This window comes from Euprymna scolopes, chromosome 26 (genome assembly GCF_053919585.1).
Source record: "Euprymna scolopes isolate OS-2025 chromosome 26, ASM5391958v1, whole genome shotgun sequence".
In the NCBI taxonomy this organism is placed as follows: Eukaryota; Metazoa; Mollusca; class Cephalopoda; order Sepiida; family Sepiolidae; genus Euprymna; species Euprymna scolopes.
Window position 1 is genome coordinate 59,940,830 of NC_136507.1, and position 19,721 is coordinate 59,960,550.

Below are 19,721 nucleotides of genomic sequence, written 5' to 3' on the forward strand. Positions count from 1 at the left end.
AAAAAATTAAATTCATTTATGTACTTACCAATTTTTTAATTTTAAATTCCTTTATTTTTGTTAAGGCTTTTCACTCATGAAACATTACGTTTTAATTGTTTAGTTTCTTTTCACGCCATTGTTTACATAAAAAAAGTTTGTTTTAACTTTTTCTAAACTGTTTCATTTTTACGACATGCCTCAACGTATTATAAACACCCTAACCTCCTCATGTTAAAAAAAAAAGAAGTCCTTTCATAAACCTCGAAAGCCGTTCTTAATATGGGGAGGTTGGGGGTGTTCATTCCGAAAGCCGTTTTAACTTGGGGAAGTTAGGGTGTTTATAATATGCTGGGGTGAGTCGTAAAATTAACGAAGTTGCTATCTATTATTTATTGCAAAAATTGCTTGAAATTTATTTATTTGACAAAAAAAATATTACATCTTGGTACTCATTGGGCTTTGAGTTCCATGGCGACCAGTAGAAAAAAATAATAGTCGCTCCCCTAGTCCCCCACCCCACCCCGCACGTAACATATTTTATTTACTGACGTTGCTGTAACTAAACGATTATTTGTCACATTTACAAACATTTATTTATTTATTTAATAAAAAGTTTTACTTTTTATGAATATTAAAAGAAAAATGGGTACTCATGCAGAGAGTGATCCATGCTGAAATGATAACGTTATTATTTTAAAAGCCATTCTTAACATGTGAAGGGTGTTTTGTACCTATTCTGTACTTTAACCTTGCAATTGAATAAAAAAACATATCATAAAACTTTAATTAAACGTGGAAATACGATTTAAAAAATAGCGCGGATCACTCTCTTCATTAGCACCGAAAAATGTTACTAAACATTTATTAATAATTTCTCACTTTTACAAACATTTGATTTTAAATTTCTTTTTAAATGACGACTTTTATCGACTCTTTTTTAAAAATATTCCCCCCCCCAAATGGTGTTTATTCCGAAATCCGTTGTTAACATGGAGAGGTTGAGGGTAACATTTGTGGAGGTGGACCTAATGTAACAAAAAAAAAAAACTAAATAAATAATAAAAAAAAAAAAAACTAAATCATTTACTGATAACTTCTCACTTTTACAAATATTTTTTAATTTACATGCGCGGATGAACAAATTGTTGAATAGTGCGAAAACAAAACGTTTTTGTAATAAACTTCGGGATAATTTTTTGGGTAAATATTTACATTTAGGTCCACCTCCACAATTTTCTTTTTTTCATGACGACTTTTATTGATAAATAAATTTACTTCTCTGCAACTTTCATTGATAAATAAATCTACTTCTCTGCCACGGGCACTGAACCCCTCCTTTTTTTAATAGTATTTTCGGGTGGGTATGCTGACAACAAATATCAGTTAAATTTTGAAAATAGCCCCCCCCCCTCCAAAAGTGGTGTTTATTCCGGAAGCTGTTCTTAAGATGAGGAGGTTGGGGTGATTATAAGGTGGACCTAATCTAAAAAAAACAAGTTTTTTATGCGCACATAAGCAAATATTTTTTTATTAACTTTTTTTTTAATTTTTTTATTTAAAAATTAGTAAATTTCAATGAATAGAATAATAAATCATTTATCATTAATATGTGTTTTTGGTTTTGTGTTGAATGAAACTTTTTTTTCATTACAACAATAATGAACCAATTTAAATCTTCCGGTATGCGTTTAAGGGTTACGAAATTATCAATAAATCGTTTAGTTACTAAGCCAACGTCAGTAAATAAAAAATGTTACGTGCGCATGCATTAGCCTTGACTAGGGGGGGGGGGGCTAAGGGAGCAACCATCAAATAATTATGCTGGTCGCAATGGAACTCAACGCCCAAGGAGTACCTAAAGTGGCACTTATGTTATCGTGCTATTTTTTAAAATAGTATTTTCATGTTAAATTCAAATTTTACAATATGTTTTTCTTTTATTAATTTGTTAAGTGAAAGTACAGATAACCCGGTCGGTTTCTAATGTGAGGAAAATCTAGCCCCCCCCCCCAAAAAGGGGTACTCTGGATAATAACAAAACATTAAAATTGTCTCAATCTTGAAAGATTTCTTCTCTACTGAACGAGGAAAAAAACGGTGAAGTGTAGTTCACCTTCTGTTTCTCTCCCCCTCTCTCTTCCTCTCTTAATATCTCTCTCTATCCATCTCTCCCTTTCCCTCTCTCAATCTATCTTTCTCTCTATATCACCCTCTCCATCTCTCTTTGAGCCCCTTTCTCTCTCTAACTCCCTCTATCTCTCTCCTTTCCTCTGTCTCATTCCTCTCTGTTTCTAACTCTCCCCCTCTCTCTGTTTATCTATCAATCCCTTTATCTCTCTATCTCCTTCTCTTTCTCTATTTTCCTCTCACTTTCTCTTTTCTATCTATATATCTTCCTCTCTATCTGTCCATCTTTAATCCCTCATCCTATTTTAATCTCCTAAATTAATTACAGTGAATAAGGCATTGTCAAAACATGGATAAATCCTATTTTAGTCACCTAATTTACTGACTGTGAGAATAGAAGTTATTTGGAAATGACTGCTACCTTGAACAGCACCAGAAGTAACTGGTAAAACCTTTCTAATTAAATTGATTTTGGCAGCCATTTGGCAACAAAATGACATAGCCTTAGCCCTTGCTGCATGAGGAATACCTGAGACCTTGCTGCCAAGTAGAAGAATTATTTATTCTACTTTAAAACATTCAATTTTTCAAAAATCTCATGTTCGACATCTCCAAAATATCCAATATGGGGAAAAATATTGCAGAAATGCAAACTTATTGTTTAGGATGAATGCACAATGGTACGCAAAAAATCACTTGAAGCTCTTGGTCGATCCTTGCAAGATTTGTGTGGCAATGTCAGACCATTTGGGAATGCAGTAATATTACTTGCAGGAGATTTCAGACAAATGTTACCTGTTATTCTTCAATCAACACCAGCAGATGAAATAAATGCTTGTCTCAAATACTCTACTTTTTTGTCCCATGTGAAGACCTTAAACTTAACTCAAAATATGCATGTCCAGTTGCAGACTGTTCGATCCGCACAAAAACTTTTGCATCACTTGTGGGAAATTGGGTACGAAAAAGTGCCAGCTGATTATAGTTAAGGGCAAAATTCTTTGACTTTTAACTTCTGTAATTTTATTTCACCAAAAGAATAGTTAGTTTAAAAATTTTTTGCAGATATTCAAATTATAAGAATTGCATTTGACTGAGTGAATGAGCTATTCTTGCAGGTCAATACAAAGACCCCATGAACTTAACGCTATATTCAATGTAAAATTCCAAGTGAGGTAGTCAAATACAAATCCATTGACACTGTTGTGAAAGCAGATAAAGTGGTTAATTATCCAACAGCTATATTTGCCAGGGATGCCACCGCATGTATTGCAACTGAAATTTGGTGTACTAATTATCATGTTGTGAAATATAAACTAATCCAACCTTTGCAATGGCACATAGCTTGCAGTAAAAAAAAATTAACAAACAATATCATAGAAACAACAATCTTAACAGGACCTTTCACAGATGAATATATCTTCATCCATGCATTCCTATGATTCCACCGGATACATCATTACACTTTAGGAAATTGCACTTTCCAATTTTATTGTCATTTGCAATAACCATCAACAAAGCTCAGGGAACAATCTTTACAATTGTGGGCCTTACAGTTACACACTGACTGTTTTTTCACATGGACAATTTATGTTAAGTATTCAAGAGTCACCAAACCGGAAAATCTCTATATCAGCTAAGAAAATGGAACAACAAAAACTGTGTACCCATGCAAAATGGAAAATTAAACCTATAAGAAACATGCTTTTTCTCATTTTGGAACTTTTTCCATTGCACCAATTTGAGCCACAGCAACGCGTGGTAGGGTACAGCTAGTAATATTATATTTTTTTGCCATATCTTTGCGATTCAATTCTTAAAAATTATTATTATTATTGGCTCACATGGAGCATTCACACAAGTCAACAAACGATCTGATTAGAGACCTGTGGTGTTCTCTGGAAACTGAGTGACAACAAGTCTCCTTAGACGTCTAGCTCTCTCCACCTCCTTCGAAAGCATTTGCAAATAAATTTGCATCATCGCAACAGCCTCTTACCAGTGGCCATTGGTTTATACTGGAATTTGAGTGGCACTAAGCCTCCCCAAGATCCCAGTTCTCTTTGCGCTTGTCCAGTGGAGGTCTGGCCAGTACTCCCTCCTTGCTTTTTCCATCCTCCTTGACCCTTCTCGGCTCTTTGGTATCAATTTTCTATTGGGGGGGGGAAGGTGGTGAAACAATGGAGGGGATGCATGATGGGGGCGTAGAACTTGTAGATCTGCAGTTTCTGTGTTCTTCATTCCCTGTAACGCTTCTTCGATATATTGTCTTGTGTTATTCTCTGCATTAAAGGGGTTTCTTTAATATTTCAGCCGTTTTCATTATCGTTAGGCATTGTATTTTTGCAGCTATTCCTCTGATTCCAATTTCTGCTATTCTTTTTTCCAAGTTTTTCGGAATTGTTCCTAGTGCTCCTACTATTATCGGTACTATTTTGATTTTTTCATCATCCAAATTCCTTTTAACTCTCTGGCTAGTTCTGTGTATTTGCTTCGTTTCTCCTTTTCTTTCATACTCACCCTGTGGTCAGCTGGGACAGCAAAGTCTACGATTTGACAGGATTTCTCTTTCTTGTTAATTATTACGACATCTGGTCTTCTTGCTTGGATGGGTTTGTCCGTTTGTATGTCCATGTCCCATAGGATTTTGTGGTTCTCGTTTTCAAGTGCTGTTGCGGGTTTATGCTTGTACCATTTATCTGTATGTTCAAAATGCAGCTGTTTGCACAATTCCCAGTGCCCCGCCCTTCCCACTTGGTCATGCCTGCTTTTGTATTCCTTTTGGGCCAGTTTGCTGCACTTACTTACTATATGGTTTATCATTTCGTCTCTTTGTCCACAGAGTCTGCATTTGCTGTTTTCTTGTGTTTTATTGATCCTTGCTTTGATATGGTTGGTTCTTATCGAGTTATCTTGTGCTGCAGTTATTAGTGATTTTCTCGGTTTATATGTCCTTTTCACATCCATGTCCAGGTGTTTTCGTTATTCTCATCTTTTGTCATTCTTATGAATCTTTCGTGGAGTTGTTTCTCTTCCCATTTCTCTTTTCTCGTTTTGTCATTTGTCTCCCTGTTTTCTGTTTTGTTGGGTTTCTCTGTGTCTCTCGCTGCCATAATTATCCTTTCAGTGTTTTGCATTATGTATTTTTCTAGTTCTTTTTTAGTGTCCTTCACAGTCTTCTATACAGATCAGTCCTTTTCCACTGTCTTTCCTTTTCATGTATAGAGTCTGTCAATATCATCCTTTGGGTGTAGTGCATTAGGCATGGTCATGAATTTCCTGGTTTTCTGGTCGAGCTGTCTCAGTTTTTCTTTTGTCCATCCTATAAATGGTCCAGAGTATCCTACTAGTGATACTGCCCATGTATTTATACCTTTTATTAGGTTTCTGCTATATAATTTAGTTTCCAGGAGTTGTCTTGTTCTCCTGAGGTATTCCTTTCCAATTTTCTCTTTCATTTCTGTTGCTCTAATGGTGTCTGCTTCCAGAATTCCCAAGTATTTATAGTCATCTTGTTCTCCTAGTGCCCTCATTTCTGTTTGGCTGAGTAGTTCTATGCCTTCTGTCGTTTCCAGTTGTCCCTTTCTTATAACTAGTTGTGCGCACTTTTCCATTCCAAATTCCATTTGGATATCTTGGCTGAAAATCCTGGTAGTGTTAATTAGTGTCTCTAGCTCCTTTTCGGTCCCTGCAAAAAGTTTCAGATCGTCCATGTACATCAGGTGGTTCATTTTTTCCTCTGTATTGGGGAACTTGTATCTGACTTGGCACTTTCTCAGAATACTATTTAATGGCATGTTAACCTTCTCTGTTTCTGTTTTTAATTTCTTCTGCTCTTGGTTCCTTAACGATGGGAATTTTGTTTTTTTCTCGTTCATGAATTGTGTTTTTTATTTATTTCATTTGCTTCATTCTCTGTTAGTTCTGTTTAATTGTTCTCGGTTTCCACATTTGTAGACTTTGGTCTTCGTAGGTCCTGGGCCTTTGGTGTTTTTACTTGTGAGGCATCAACTTGTGGGGTTTTTCTACGGGCAGTTTCGTTGGGGAGTGTTTCTTGTTCAGTTTCATCATTTATTTTTCACTGAATTTCTGCTAGTTCTAGTTTAGAGAGCCAACCTTTCTTGAGTATCAGTCTTGCTTGGTCCGCAATTCTTTGTTCTGTTGCTTGGTGGTCACTGGATAGGTTTCATAGTTCTTTCATTCGTTTCCGATAACCTCCATATCTATATTCAAGATGACTTCTATAATAGCATTCCATTACGAGTCTATTCTCTTTTGTTGTCAATTTCTTTCTTCGGGTTTTTTCATTTTGATGATTATCACGGCTGTGCTGTGTTTGTTCGGTATCATTTTGTTCCCTGAAATTAGAGGTTATGCTTACATGTTCAGCGTCCATGTTATTTGAGTTTCTGAAATTAAGAAGTTGGCTAACATTCGCAGGATGACAACTGGGTCCTCCATGCTGGCTATCGAAGGAGCACCTGCCGATCATGACACCCAGATCTTTCTTCTGGGTCCCATGGTTTGACTTATTTGTACTTGACATTTTTCATATTTTGGTGTTTGTGGCAACACCGACCCCAGAATTGTTTTACCTGTGGTTCTGAGGCTGGTATAGTGTTTGGCTCCCATGTATACAGGAGGTATCGCGCACTATCACACATACATACAAGGCATAAACAGAAGTTTAAAAAAAACAAAAAAAAAAAAACCAAATAAAGAAATAAAAAATAAAATAAAGAAATAAAAAATAATTTTTTTTTTATTATTAAAAAAAAAATAAAAATAAAAAAAACTAAATAAAAATTTTAACTAAGTATTCTACTTAGTAAAAGTCGGTAGTAATGCTCTGAAAGAAGGCGTTTGATGATAGGTCTACCTTACACCATACTGGTTAGCCGCTAGAAATGTTGGATGGGAAGAAGACGAGGAAGGCAATTTCCCCTGATGCTGTGATAGTATTTAATTCCCTCGTTCTAAGTCGGGGCAATGCAAAAAGGATTGCTTCCGGTTATAAGTTCGGAGTAACATTTAGCTAAGTTATTCGCCAGTCGCCCGCCTGGCTATTTTTCGCATTCATTTTATTTTCATTAGTGAAATTTAAATGGACAGACAGAAGTATACATTTATATCGCAATAGATGCTGCTTCCTGAAATAAATTCGAAGTAACAATTAACTTTTTTTTTGTTTTTAAAAAAGACAAACTCAAATTTTGTTCCATTCTTTTAGAGAGTTTCAGTGCCTCGCCTCACACGTGTTAAATCTTCTCTATTAGGACGCGCGCTAAAGTTAATGTCTAGTTGTCGGTCAAATAGAGTGTAATGATAAGGGTGGGAGTCAAAGCCCTTTGCTAGTACAAACATACACGCATGTATACATGTACATATATATACATATACACACATACGCAGAATTTCTGCCCGTCTTTGCCAACAAGGAAACAAAAACGAGTTCCTCTCTCTTTTTTTTTTTGTTTAAAGCCAGTCGCCCCTCTGGACTTTTTTTGCATTCATGTTAGAGGATTTGCATTAGTGAAATTTGAATGGGCAGACAGAATTATACATTTATATCACAATAGAGACGGCTTCCTGAAATAAATTCGAAGTAATATTATTATTATTATTATTATTATTATTATTATTATTATTATTATTATTATTATTATTATTATTATTATTATTATTGTTGTTATTGTTATTGTTATTATTATTATTATTATTATTATTATTATTATTATTATTGTTGTTGTTATTGTTGTTGTTATTATTATTATTATTATCATTATTATTATTATTATTATTATTATTATTATTATTATTATTATTATTATTATTATTATTTGTACTCATTAAGAGTTCTCCCACATGCCATCATCAGAGATTACTCACTGATAATAACCGGTGAAGTTCCCCGGAGTTCGGGTGACAACAAGTTTACTCTGATTTCTAGCACTTTCTGCACCTTTCGATAGCCTGTTGCAAATGAATTTGCATTATTGCAGCAGTCACTTGCTACTGACTACTTGCTGGCAATAACGATTGGACATCACTAGAATTTGAGTAGCAATAAGCCTCCTCAAAGTCCGAATTCTCTTCTCACTCATCCACTGGAGGTCTGGTTAGTGCCATCTCTCCTCGGTCTTTCCATCCTTCTCGACCCTTCTCAATTATCTGGTATGGTGCCAAATATTGCAGGCACTTTTTTTTTTGGCAGGGGTAATGTACGATTATACAGTTTCAGTTTTCTGGTTTCCATGGGGGTGTTTTTTCATTTTTCTGTTTCACTTCCGCTGCAGTTTCCATATGATCGTCTGACGCTTGTAGTTTTCATATTCAAGGATTTTTCTTAATATTTCAGCCGTTTTTATTATTATTATTATTATCCATTTTATCCTCTCAGCAATCCAAAGATTCAATTTTCACTCATTACTTTTTCAAAGTTTTTTGGGATTATTCTTAGTGCTCCTACGATTATTAATAATATCTTGACTTTCTTCATCTTCCATATGTTTTTTGGCTCTCTGGCTAGTTCAGTGTATTTGTTTCACTTGTGTCCAGAATATCTTACTTGTGGTCTGCTGAAACGGTGAAATTTACGATCTGGAAAAAGCTTTTTGTTAATAATTATCACATTTGGTGTCCTTCTTTGGATGGATTTATTTGTTTTTATATCCATGCCCCATAGAAGTTTGTGATTTCCGTTTTCAAGTACTGCTGCCAGTTTGTGCTTGTACCATTTGTCTGGGTGTTCAAGATGCAGTTGTTTGCATAGTTCCAAGTGTACTGCCTTCCCCACTTAATTATTATTATATCCTTCCCCACTTAATTAATTATATCCTTTTTGGCTAGTTTGTCGCATTCACTTATGTGGTTTATCGTTTTGTCCCTTTGTCCACAGAGTCTGCATTTGCTGTTTTCTTGTGTTGTGTCAATCTTTGCTTTGATATAGTTAGTTCTAATCGCTTCATCAAATGCGGCTGTTATTAGTGATTCAGTTTCCTTGTTTATGCCCTTTTTGTAGCCATGTCCAAGTGTTTTAATAGGACTTTTGTTATCTTTAGGAATCGCCCATGTAGCTCTTTCTCTTCCCATTTTTCTTTTCTCGTTTTATCCCTTTCCTCTCTGTCTTGTTTATTTTTACAGTGTCTCTTGCTATGGTGATAAAACTTTCTGTGTTGTGTGTTATGTATTTTTCAAATTCTTTTTAGTTTTGTTCAAACAGTCTTCTATACAGACTAGTCTTCTTCTGTCTTTCCTTTACACATAGAGTCAGTCAACGTCATCCTTTGAGTGTAATGCATTGTTCATGGTCATAAGTTTCCTAGTCTTCTGACGGAGATGCTTCAATTCTTCTTTGGTTCAGCCTATGAACTGTCCAGAATATCTTACTAGTGATACTGCCCGTTATATATACGTACTATATAACTTAGTTTCTAAGAGTTTTCTTGTTCTTCTTATATTTTCTTTTCTAATTTTTCCTTTCATTTCTGTTGATTTGATCGTGTCTGCTTTCAGAACTCTCAGTGGCTTGTTCGCCTAGTTGGTTGGGTAGTTTCATTCCTTCTGTTGCCTCCAGTTTTCCCCTTCTTGCATTAACAGTGCACACTTTTCTATTATTATTATTATTATTATTATTATTATTATTATTATTATTATTATTATTATTATTAGGAATTTTGCACATCTGTCTGCACTTTTCTCAATAACTACGCCTTGGAATTTTTAAAAATTTTGTACAAACATTAAACATGATATGAGTTCCCTATACAATAAATAATTGTATTCTATCATCTGCAAAATGAAACTTATTTTTATTAGTTTTTTTTGAAAAACAATTGCATTGAAAGTGTATTATAAATGATCAAGAAAAAAATAGGTTATAAATTGTGCTCGTTTACTTATATTTAAATAGATTTTTTTTAACGAACTGCACACTTAACGAACTACACATTTAACGAATTACACTTATATATATATATATATATATATATATATATATATATATATATATATATATATATATATATATATATATATATAAAGATAATATTGCATAAAGGCCTTCATACTTTTTTGGAAAACGGCAGAAAAAGTGAAGTTGACGCTCTATCAATTCAAATTATTAAATCAAACCGATTTTTTAGACCGATATTGGATTTTATTTTGTCAAGAGTTATATATTCTATTATATGAATATTTTTTTTTTAATATCGGAAACCTGTTGTAAAAAGTCCATGTTTAAGCTAATATGTCGCGGAATATTGGAATTTAATATAATTTAAAGCTTTTTAAAAATAATCATTTTTTAGAATTCTGTTTTTTTTTTGTGTTGTAATTTAAATAATTATATTACCGAGAAAAAATATAAAGAAAAAGTGTTTTTAAAAAAATTTTTTAAACATAATAATATTGACTTTATGTCCAATTTTATTTACAACTTAAAGGTAAATGAAATAAATAACAGGATTATATATCTATAACTTTTTTAAAAAATTATTTGATCTTTTCAGCTTTAAAAATGTTGAAATTTTTATAGACCTACATTTATTCTGTTTAATTTTTGTAACCTGACATATGGGTTGTGGAGGGGTAGAACACCTAAAAAAAAGCTCTCATATATTTAACAAAACCTTCTTTTAGGCACTTCTGCATGACAGTGCCATGAGGCGACTAAGACGAGTTATCTACCCCTGTTCCTTGAATGAGAAATGCCCTCTACCGGCCGTTCTCTGAACCTCAAATATAAACAAGTGTTTCCGATAACGTTAAAATATATAATAACGAAAACAAAAACATAAAAATATAGGAAAAGCGAAACATTTATTGTATAAAAAATATAATTTTAATGTTTTAATATTATTTCTCTTAAATGAGTGATTAATAAGGGAAAATAAATGTTAAAAACATGAATCATTTATAGATTGTTTTTAGAATTATTTGTTTTTTTTATATAAATGTTTTTTTTTGTATAAAATGTAGCAAGATTTTTTTTTTCACAATAAGATTGTATAAAAATATATCAAAATAAAATTTTAGCAAAATGTAACAAAATATAATTTAAAAAACATTAAACATTTATAGAGGTTTAAGAATAATTTTGGGGGTTGAGAAAGATTGTATAAAAATGTAGCAAAATATAATTTAAAAAACATGAAACATTTATAGAGGTTTAAGAATATTTTTTTCATACAAAGATTGTTTGTTTGTTTTTTCACAGTAAGATTGTATAAATATATATATAAATATAATTTTTCGTTTGTCAATAGAGCAAAATATAATTTAAAAATAGAAATCTTTATTTATTTATTTATTTATATAAATTCATAGAAATTTTTATAGTATTGTTTCTTTTTCAATGAGTGATACCATTTATTGACTCCTGTTCGACTGACACACGCCTTCTATCGGACGTTCTTGAAACTAAAATACACACATTCGTTTCATGGCATCGTCATACAGAAGTGCCTTCTTATGCGTTCTTTTAAAAATTAATAAGTATCGAAAATTGCAGAAAAATATGACGATTATTTGTTTTTTTTTCTAGATTTTTAAAACATGGGTATGCTTACGGCTTCAAAAACATGAACGTTGTTTTAAAGCGTTGATAATGTAAATACGATTTTAGTCTCGCATTTTTCATTATTTTTGTATGCTGTAAAAAATTAAAAAAATATTAGCAGTTTATTTGAAGCTTCTTCTTTTAAATGGTGAAAAAGTTAGGATGATAATATTAAATTCAATTACAGTTACATCGTGTTACATAAAGAGAGGTTAAAACTGTGGCGTGCTTTTTAGGTACTTATGGTACAGCTTTGGTAATTGTGCATAAAATCGAACCCTAACTTTCAAGCACGCTGGCAGGGGGCGTCCGCGACTTTCAATTGATGTATGGAAGCACAAAATGGATACAATTTTCAAATATATTTCATGTTTAGTTTTTTTCACCACCTTACAGTAAAAATATATAAAAATACGTAAACTTTTTTTTATCAATTCAAGAGAAAATAAGCCACACGGTTTATACTAAAATTAAAATAAAAAATAATAAAGTAAAAGCAAGAATTAATTAAAAAAGCAAGAATTAATTAAGAAAAGGTTGTGTGGTGTTTCTACGTTAAATGTAAGTGAAGATTTTGTTGTTTCATAGATGTAAAAAACTAAAATGTGTTAATTATTCACTTAAAAATTGTATTAAAAAGGATGGATCCATTAAAACATATTTATCGTTCATTTTTTTTTAAAAATATATATTGTTCGTTTTTAGTAAAAAAATATTTATCGTTCGTTTTATTAAAAATTATTTATTGTTGGTTTTTATTAAAAATATTTATCGTTCGTTTTCAATAAAAAATATTTATCGTTCGTTTTTATTAAAACATATTTATCGTTAGTTTTTATTAAAAATTATTTATTGTTCGTTTTCATTAAAATAATTTTATCGTTCGTTTTTTTTAAAACATATTTATCATTTGTTTTTATTACAAATTATTTATTGTTCGTTTTCATTTAAATAATTTTATCGTTCGTTTTTTTAAAGATATTTATCGTTAGTTTTTAATAAAAAATATTTATCGTTAGTTTTTAATAAAAAATATTTATCGTTCGATTTTATTAAAAAATATTTATCGTTTGTTTTTATTACAAATTATTTATCATTCGTTTTCATTAAAATTATTTATCATTCGTTTTGTTAAAAAGATATTTATCGTTCGTTTTTATTAAAAAAATATTTATCGTTGGTTTATATTAAAATATTTATCGTTCGTTTTTATTAAAAATATTTATTGTTCGTTTTTATTAAAAATATTTATTGTTCGTTTTTATGAAAAATATTTATCGTTCGTTTTTATTAAAAAATATTTATCGTTCGTTTTTATTAAAAAAATATTTATCGTTCGTTTTTATTAAAAATATTTATTGTTCGTTTTTATTAAAAATATTTATTGTTCGTTTTTATGAAAAATATCTATCGTTCGTTTTTATTAAAAATATTTATTGTTCGTTTTTATTAAAAATATTTATCGTTCGTTTTTATTAAAAATATTTATTGTTCATTTTTATTAAAAATTATTTATTGTTCGTTTTTATGAAAAATATCTATCGTTCGTTTTTATAAAAATATTTATCGTTCGTTTTTATTACAAATTATTTATTGTTCGTTTTTATTAAAAATATTTATTGTTCGTTTTTATTAAAAATATTTATCGTTCGTTTTTATTAAAACATATTTATCGTTCGTTTTTATTAAAAATATTTATCGTTCGTTTTTATTAAAAAATATTTATCGTTCGTTTTTATTAAAAATATTTATTGTTCGTTTTTATTAAAAAATATATCGCTTGTTTTTATTAAAAAAATTATTTATCGTTCGTTCGTTTTTATTAACAAATATTTAGCGTTCGTATTTATTAAAAAAATAGTTATCGTTCGTTTTTATTTAAAATTATTTATCGTTTGCTTTTATTAAAAATATTTATCGTTCGTTTTTATTAAAAATATTTATTGTTCGTTTTTATTAAAAATATTTATTGTTCGTTTTTATTAAAAATATCCATCGTTCGTTTTTATTAAAAAATATTTATCGTTCGTTTTTATTAAAAAATATTTATCGTTCGTTTTTATTAAAAATATTTATTGTTCGTTTTTATTAAAAAATATATCGCTTGTTTTTATTAAAAATTATTTATCGTTCGTTCGTTTTTATTAACAAATATTTATCGTTCGTATTTATTAAAAAATATTTATCGTTCGTTTTTATTTAAAATTATTTATCGTTCGTTTTTATTAAAAATATTTATCGTTCGTTTTTATTAAAAATTATTTATCGTTGGTTTATATTAAAAATTATTTATCGTTCGTTTATATTAAAAATTACTTATCGTTCGTTTATATTAAAAATTATTTTTCGTTCGTTTTTATTGAAAAACATTTATCGTTCGTTTTTATTAAAAGATATTTATCGTCCGTTTTTATAAAAAATATTTATCGTTCGTTTATATAAAAAAATATTTATCGTTCGTTTTTATGAAAAATTATTTATCGTTCGTTTTTATTAAAATATTTATCGTTCGTTTTTATTAAAAATATTTATCGTTCGTTTTTATGAAAAATTATTTATCGTTCGTTTTTATTAAAATATTTATCGTTCGTTTTTATTAAAAATATTTATCGTTCGTTTTTATTAAAATATTTATCGTTCGTTTTTATTAAAATTATTTATCGTTCGTTTTTATTAAAATATTTATCGTTCGTTTTTATTAAAAATATTTATTGTTCGTTTTTATTAAAAATATTTATTGTTCGTTTTTATTAAAAATATTTATTGTTCGTTTTTATTAAAAATATCCATCGTTCGTTTTTATTAAAAAATATTTATCGTTCGTTTTTATTAAAAAATATTTATCGTTCGTTTTTATTAAAAATATTTATTGTTCGTTTTTATTAAAAAATATATCGCTTGTTTTTATTAAAAATTATTTATCGTTCGTTCGTTTTTATTAACAAATATTTATCGTTCGTATTTATTAAAAAATATTTATCGTTCGTTTTTATTTAAAATTATTTATCGTTCGTTTTTATTAAAAATATTTATCGTTCGTTTTTATTAAAAATTATTTATCGTTGGTTTATATTAAAAATTATTTATCGTTCGTTTATATTAAAAATTACTTATCGTTCGTTTATATTAAAAATTATTTTTCGTTCGTTTTTATTGAAAAACATTTATCGTTCGTTTTTATTAAAAGATATTTATCGTCCGTTTTTATAAAAAATATTTATCGTTCGTTTATATAAAAAAATATTTATCGTTCGTTTTTATGAAAAATTATTTATCGTTCGTTTTTATTAAAATATTTATCGTTCGTTTTTATTAAAAATATTTATCGTTCGTTTTTATGAAAAATTATTTATCGTTCGTTTTTATTAAAATATTTATCGTTCGTTTTTATTAAAAATATTTATCGTTCGTTTTTATTAAAATATTTATCGTTCGTTTTTATTAAAATTATTTATCGTTCGTTTTTATTAAAATATTTATCGTTCGTTTTTATTAAAAATATTTATTGTTCGTTTTTATTAAAAATATTTATTGTTCGTTTTTATTAAAAATATTTATTGTTCGTTTTTATTAAAAATATTTATCGTTCGTTTTTATTAAAAATATTTATTGTTCGTTTTTATTAAAAATATTTATCGTTCGTTTTTATTAAAATATTTATCGTTCGTTTTTATTAAAATTATTTATCGTTCGTTTTTATTAAAATATTTATCGTTCGTTTTTATTAAAAATATTTATTGTTCGTTTTTATTTCACCGCCTTCGTTAACGCTACGCGCGGAAATGTTCTTTTATATGATGCGTTCGTTTTCACATCACGGAGGAATCTTTAGCGGACATTTGAAATACTAAGAAAGTTAAAAAAAATAGAAAGTGGTTCACTTTTTTTGTATTGTTACGTAGTTTTGTCATGCTTCTTTAATTGATCTAAAAGAATAAGTTTTCATGAGCAGTTTACAAAAACATATTTTTATGTTTTTCGTTCTTTTTTTTTTTAGGGGATATTCAATTATAGAACTTGTATAGTTTTTAACAGGTGCTTCTGCAATTTGATTAACCGTTTTTTCCGTAAGTAACGTACCGATATTAACCGAGCAGAAGAACCGTTTAATATTTCACAAAAATTCTGTTTATATTTGCGAGGGGACGAGGAGTTGTGGCGCGTTCCTTAGGAAATAAAAATGTTAATTAAACTGCAGTAGCACCTGTTAAAAACTATACAAGTTCTTTAATTGAATACCACCCCCCCCAAAAAAAAAGAAAAAGAAAAAAAAAAAAAAGAAAACGAAAAACATAAAAATATGTTTTGTAAACCGCCTATGAAACATTACTGACAGCATTATTTTTACTATTAAATGAGGTGGAAACTATTTTTTTTATTTCATGAAAACTATTTGTGGTTTAAAATGTCCTCCATGGATTCATGCGCCTTGTGAAAGGTCACGTAACTACGCGCATGCGCGCACGAACATACATCTCAGTAAGAACCGTTCGTAGTCAGCGTTAACGAAGGCGGTGCAATGGTACGAAATAGTCCCTGGGTCTAGGTGTTAATTCCATGCAAACGGTAAATTTGCGACGGGTTTGAATATCAGATTCTTTGTCAGCGACCCCGAAACCCGCTTTCAGTTAAAATAAATATTTACCCAATTTTAGTATAACTCATGATATAAAACGGAAAAACAAAAAACCCAAACAACACAATTTTGGGACATTTTTTAGTTCTTAGGGAGATTGACTCGTCTGTCCATAAATGCCGATTTTTTTAAATCACTTTAATCAAATATCTTAACGAATTTTAAGATTTATTCAATTCGCAATTGCAAATTATCTTCTGCTGCAATCTGATTCGTTAAGCTCGTCGGCATCTTCCGAATGTTTATTCGTACACGTGGAAACGCCGAAATGAAAAGCCGACCGGAAAAATATAGCAGCCATCTTTATAAAGCAGTAAAAAAAAAAAAAAAAAAAAGACATTAGAAAAGCAAATTGTATGTGGAAGCGAGGACACTGTGTCTCGATCCACCATCTTTAATAACTAAAAAAAGACAACTCAATCAGAACGATCGAAATTTTAAAATCAGCCTTGTGATGGCTACGATATACTATTAATCGCTAGAAATCGTAAATGAATTAATTTCGGTGCTTTTTAAAATAGAGTCGACAGATCGATTTTTAAATATGTTGTTTTCAACAAAACAATGTTACATACTGCCATGTTACATATTGCCATGTTACATATTGCCATGTTACATATTGCCATGTTACATATTGCCATGTCGAAAATAGTAATATGTCTAAACATAACTAAAATTCATCGAGTAGAAAACTGCCATTGTGTTTTAGTAAAAAAAATGTCTATCGCTGTAAACTACAAAAGTCGGTGTGATCTAAATCTTGCACTCCGAGTTATGTCCCATGTGTGTTAACTCTTCATTGTCTACTTATAATCCTAAGAAAACTGTACTTTTACCCCATTTTCCGTCCAAATTATTTTGAATAACTTTCTATTCGATTAATTTTCGTGGATATAGTTCTATTTTCAACGTGACAATTAAGTACATAACATTGTTTTTGCTTAAAACGACATATTTTAAAAATTGATCTGTCGACTCCATCTTAACAAGCACCTTAATATATATATATATATATATATATATATATATATATATATATATATATATATATATTAAGGTGCTTGTTAAGATGGAGTCGACAGATCAATTTTTAAAATATGTCGTTTTAAGCAAAAACAATGTTATGTACTTAATTGTCACGTTGAAAATAGAACTATATATATATATATATATATATATATATATATATATATATATATATATATATATATATATATATATATATATAAAAAGAAGTTAACCATAGCTGAAATTCAGTCGACTAAAATAAGATGGAAAACGGGGTAAGGAAAAGGAAATTAAATTTCAATTAAAAACAAGATCGTTAAAATACACCCGAAGCGCTTTTCGTTCAGACTAACTTTTCAAGGGTATAAGTCTGAAAATTATTATTATTTTTTTTTAGAATATTTGGCAGTGGAATGGAGTAAGAGCGAAGAGGAGAAGCGCTTCGAGTGTATTTTAACGATCTTGTTTTTAATCGACTTATTTATTTTACTGAATTGCACATTTGTTACATGTAACTTCCCCCATTTTTTTCTTTTTCCTCACCCCGTTTTCCATCTTAATTTAGTCGATTGAATTTCCGCTATGGTTCACTTCTTTATAATTATTCTAAAATTTGGCCAATCGAATATATATATATATATATATATATATATATATATATATATATATATATATATATATATATATATATATATATATATATATATATATATATATATATATATATATATATATATAAACTACTTGATCAATTTACGTTATTTTTGGAGTATGAAATTTTTTGTTCCTTGACGGGTACGTACATCATAAAGATCTTTCTGTATTTTTGTTTTTTAATTAGGTTTAATTCAGGACGTTTATATAGAAAATTATAAACGTGAATTATAGTTTTTATTTTTATTTATTTATTTGTTTTTTTAGCTAGTCTCGTTGGCGACTAATTTATAAAGATGGAAATTAGCTTTTTTGGTTTCTCGCAAAACGCCGAAACGAAAAGTCCAGAAAATAACCTGGAAATTTAAGACCAAGGGGACTTTACTTACCTCGAAACGACATTAGTATCAGAACGCTGAACATCAATGACGATGGAATCGCCATTATTTTCTGATTTATTGTAGGTTGTTTGCTTTCGTTTTTAAAATAAACAAACAAAACAATAAAAAAAAAATCTCACGTTTTAGTTTTTGAAGTGAATGCTTACATAATTGAGCTGTTTCTACGGCAACGAGTTGAAAATATCAATTATTTGTTATCAGTGAACTTTGTTACCAAATAACGAAAAAAAAGCTGTTTTTTTTTGTCTGCTTCTTATCAAACAAGGACGACAGACGTAGAGATAACAAAAAAAAAACTATTATTCATCACTACGAAAGACAAAAACGAAATAATCAATTTCCAGTGAAACAAAGGAATTTTGACTTTAAAGAATTCAATTTTGATTTATACATCCGGTATAGATGGTCGGTAGACAAAGTTAAAGCGGTTGGATATATTATGGCGTAGTCCCTCGATTTGGTAGAGACTGTCTTTGGACGACGATAGCGTCTTCGTGTATTGCAAGAACCACACCAACATTTAATATTAATCCGGGTATTGAAAGATTAGTTTTAGCGAAGAAAGAAAATGCTATGCATATTTCCCAACATATTTTATTAAAAAAACACACACACACACACACACACACACACACACACACACACACACACACACACACACACACACACACACACACACACACACACACACACATGTATTTGTATATATGTATATATATATTTATATATATATATATGTATATATATGTATATATATTTATATGTATATATATATATGTATATATATGTATATATATACATATATATACATATATATATATATATATATATATATATATATATAAGGGCAAATAGTTAATAAAACATGTTAAAAAACACATTGAAAAAGAGTTAAAAACATATTTAATCTGAAAAGGAAACACTTAACAAGTGGATAGTCCTTAATCCGCGGAGTTTCGAAGAAATACTTTCCTTTTCATCAGAGGGTAGGAATTAGCAAAATACGGGATCGGATTTTGCATACAAAAGTATTTGATGAAACAACAAGTAAGTCAAAGATCTTCCAATTACGTGATTTCCATTGATTTTATGTGTGCAAAGGAAACTCAATTAACTTTCTTGGAGTTATATTTTTGGATTTTACCGTCATTGGATTATTTACCTTTCACCAGACTATCCATTCACGTGTAGTCACCTTTTTTTCACCATATTTCCTCTGCTCCACTTCTTATCAAGTAAGATCTTTGACTTACTTGTTGACATCAAATACTTTTGTATGCAAAATCCGATCACGCATTTTGCTAATTCCTACCCTCTGATGAGAAGGAAAGTATTTATTCGAAACTCCGCGGAT

The 19,721-nt window shown here is 29.4% G+C and overlaps 1 protein-coding gene across 2 annotated transcripts in view; it reads right to left on the reverse strand.

Moving 5' to 3' along the window:
• The window catches only part of LOC145248099 (uncharacterized), a 94,531-nt gene that overhangs the window by 17,689 nt on the left and 57,121 nt on the right, over positions 1-19,721 (reverse strand). Inside the window, exon 1 of one of the 2 annotated variants that reach the window (XM_080109888.1) lies at positions 18,356-18,526. The exons of the other annotated variant lie outside the window; for it this stretch is intronic. Within the exon in view, the coding sequence (XP_079966014.1) occupies positions 18,356-18,410 (55 nt within the window). The 5' untranslated portion in view covers positions 18,411-18,526. Of the gene's footprint in view, positions 1-18,355; positions 18,527-19,721 lie in introns of those variants that run through there. 2 annotated transcript variants of the gene reach the window in all.